The sequence below is a fragment of the Pundamilia nyererei genome, unplaced genomic scaffold, assembly GCF_000239375.1.
Source record: "Pundamilia nyererei isolate P.nyererei 1_Seehausen unplaced genomic scaffold, PunNye1.0 scaffold00603, whole genome shotgun sequence".
Lineage (NCBI taxonomy): Eukaryota > Metazoa > Chordata > Actinopteri > Cichliformes > Cichlidae > Pundamilia > Pundamilia nyererei.
Window position 1 is genome coordinate 95,100 of NW_005188004.1, and position 1,971 is coordinate 97,070.

The 1,971-nt window shown below is 43.1% G+C and overlaps 1 protein-coding gene across 1 annotated transcript in view; it reads left to right on the top strand.

Moving 5' to 3' along the window:
• LOC102196531 (nardilysin-like) overlaps positions 1 to 1,971 on the top strand; it is a 20,212-nt gene that overhangs the window by 12,333 nt on the left and 5,908 nt on the right. Inside the window, exons 20-23 of the mRNA XM_013907905.1 lie at positions 8 to 23; positions 73 to 124; positions 498 to 648; positions 1,313 to 1,440. Of these exons, the coding sequence (XP_013763359.1) occupies positions 8 to 23; positions 73 to 124; positions 498 to 648; positions 1,313 to 1,440 (347 nt within the window). The remainder of the gene's footprint in view (positions 1 to 7; positions 24 to 72; positions 125 to 497; positions 649 to 1,312; positions 1,441 to 1,971) is intronic.

Consider the following 1,971-nt stretch of genomic DNA (forward strand, 5'->3'; position numbering starts at 1 on the left):
ATAACAGCTGGAAACAGTCAGCTGTATCAGAATCTGTTTGGATAAATAATCACTGATGTGTTTTTATTTCAGCCTACATTCGCTTCCACCTGATCTCCCCGATGATCCAGAAGAGCCCAGAGAAGTAAGAGCCACCGACACACCTGAACATATTAGATCCACCTGCAGTGCAGCACAGTGTTACCTGGAAACAGTGACTGACACAAACATAGCTTCATGTGCTACATATTCAGCATTTGTTAAATTTGAGCGGCACAGATGGAGAGTGGGCTGAGCCTCACTAAAGTCTCTAAATCTGTCGATGCAGTCACCGAGTTATGAACAGAGAGGTGAGCAGAGCGTGGCGATCACAGCTCAGAGTGAGAGCTGCGCTCGGTCTGACGTGGTTCAAACGGACACGTAAAGAATTCAGATCTAGCAGTTCATTCACATTCTGAGATGATCACGATGATGATCATGATGATGAAGGTATCTCTCTCTCTTCTCCTCCTCCTCAGCCTGGTTCTCTTCGACCTCTTCGTGAACATCCTGGCTCATAACCTGGCAGAGCCGGCCTACGAGGCCGACGTGGCTCAGCTGGAGTACAAACTGGTGGCCGGAGAGCACGGACTGATGATCCGGCTGAAAGGCTTCAACCACAAACTGCCTGTGAGGACACACACAGACACTCAGACACACACATTTTGGTATGAAGGTTATTCCTGCTCTGCATGAACCTGCAGAGTCAGCACTTGCAGCTCTGACAGTCTCCGTCTCTGCTTTTATCTTCTTTATTCTGAAAACCAAAGATTGCAGGAAGTGTCCTGCAGATGAGCAGGTACTTATTTAGGCATTTATACTAAAGCTTTTTCTAAATTAACTTAAACTTCAATCATCACCAGTCACATGTGATAAACTACTGAAGGGTTGCCCCATAAAATAAAATCCCACCGTCTTCGTGTCACTGAATTCTCACAAACTTCAGGAACTGTGAGTGCCGGTCTCTCTGATAATTCAATTCAATTCAATTTTATTTATACAGCGCCTAATCACAACAACAGTCGCCTCAACACGTTCTATATTGTAGTATAGAGACCTACAATAATAATCTCCAAAAGATAAAAGTCTCTACAAAACACATGGGTGAGTGCTCTATGCAGGTCTCATCAGCTTTTTTGTTGTGAAGGTTTGAATTTTGCTGAGAGTAGTTCGATGCTGCTTGACTGTGAGGGTATCTGTTAGTTAAAGATGAAAGCACACAATAATGAAGTTGGTTTGATATCTGCGAGTCGGAGTGTTAAACATCATTTCAGCTGCTTTGTTTTCCTTCCAGCTGCTGCTGCACCTGATCGTGGATAAGCTGGCAGACTTCAGCACCGAGCCGAGCGTCTTCACCATGTTCTCAGAGCAGCTGAAGAAGACCTACTTCAATATCCTCATCAAGCCAGACAGGCTGGGCAAGTACGTCCACACAGGCCTTTTGAGTTCAGTATCTAGAGGAGCGAGGGGTTGAACCAGTGATTAGTGGATGACCTTCTGAGGCACAGCTGCTCCTGAACCAGTTCTGTTCTGTTTTAACAGTAAATCGTGTCACATTTTAATAAGCTAATCAGAAACTTTTCCATCAAATAAACGATTCCCAGTGATTTCCATCAAGCTGTGTTCATGTTCTCTGCCCTGTGCTCAGTCAGAGCATGCTCACTGATGTCAGTATGTGGGCTTGTACATTTAAGAAGATAAGATAAGATAAGATAAGATAAGATAGAACTTTATTAATCCCTCAGGTGGATTCCTCTGGGAAATTCGGTTTCCAAATAGCACAGCACCAACAGAGCACCAAAGTTACAGAATGTGAGCAGAATACCATATAAATACAGAGACATATATAAATAAAGAGTATACAAAAGGAATAAATAGGAATAAGAATACAAGGGAATTGCACATTTCAAGTATTGAAGTCTATTGCACCGTTGGTTATTAACAAAAAGTATT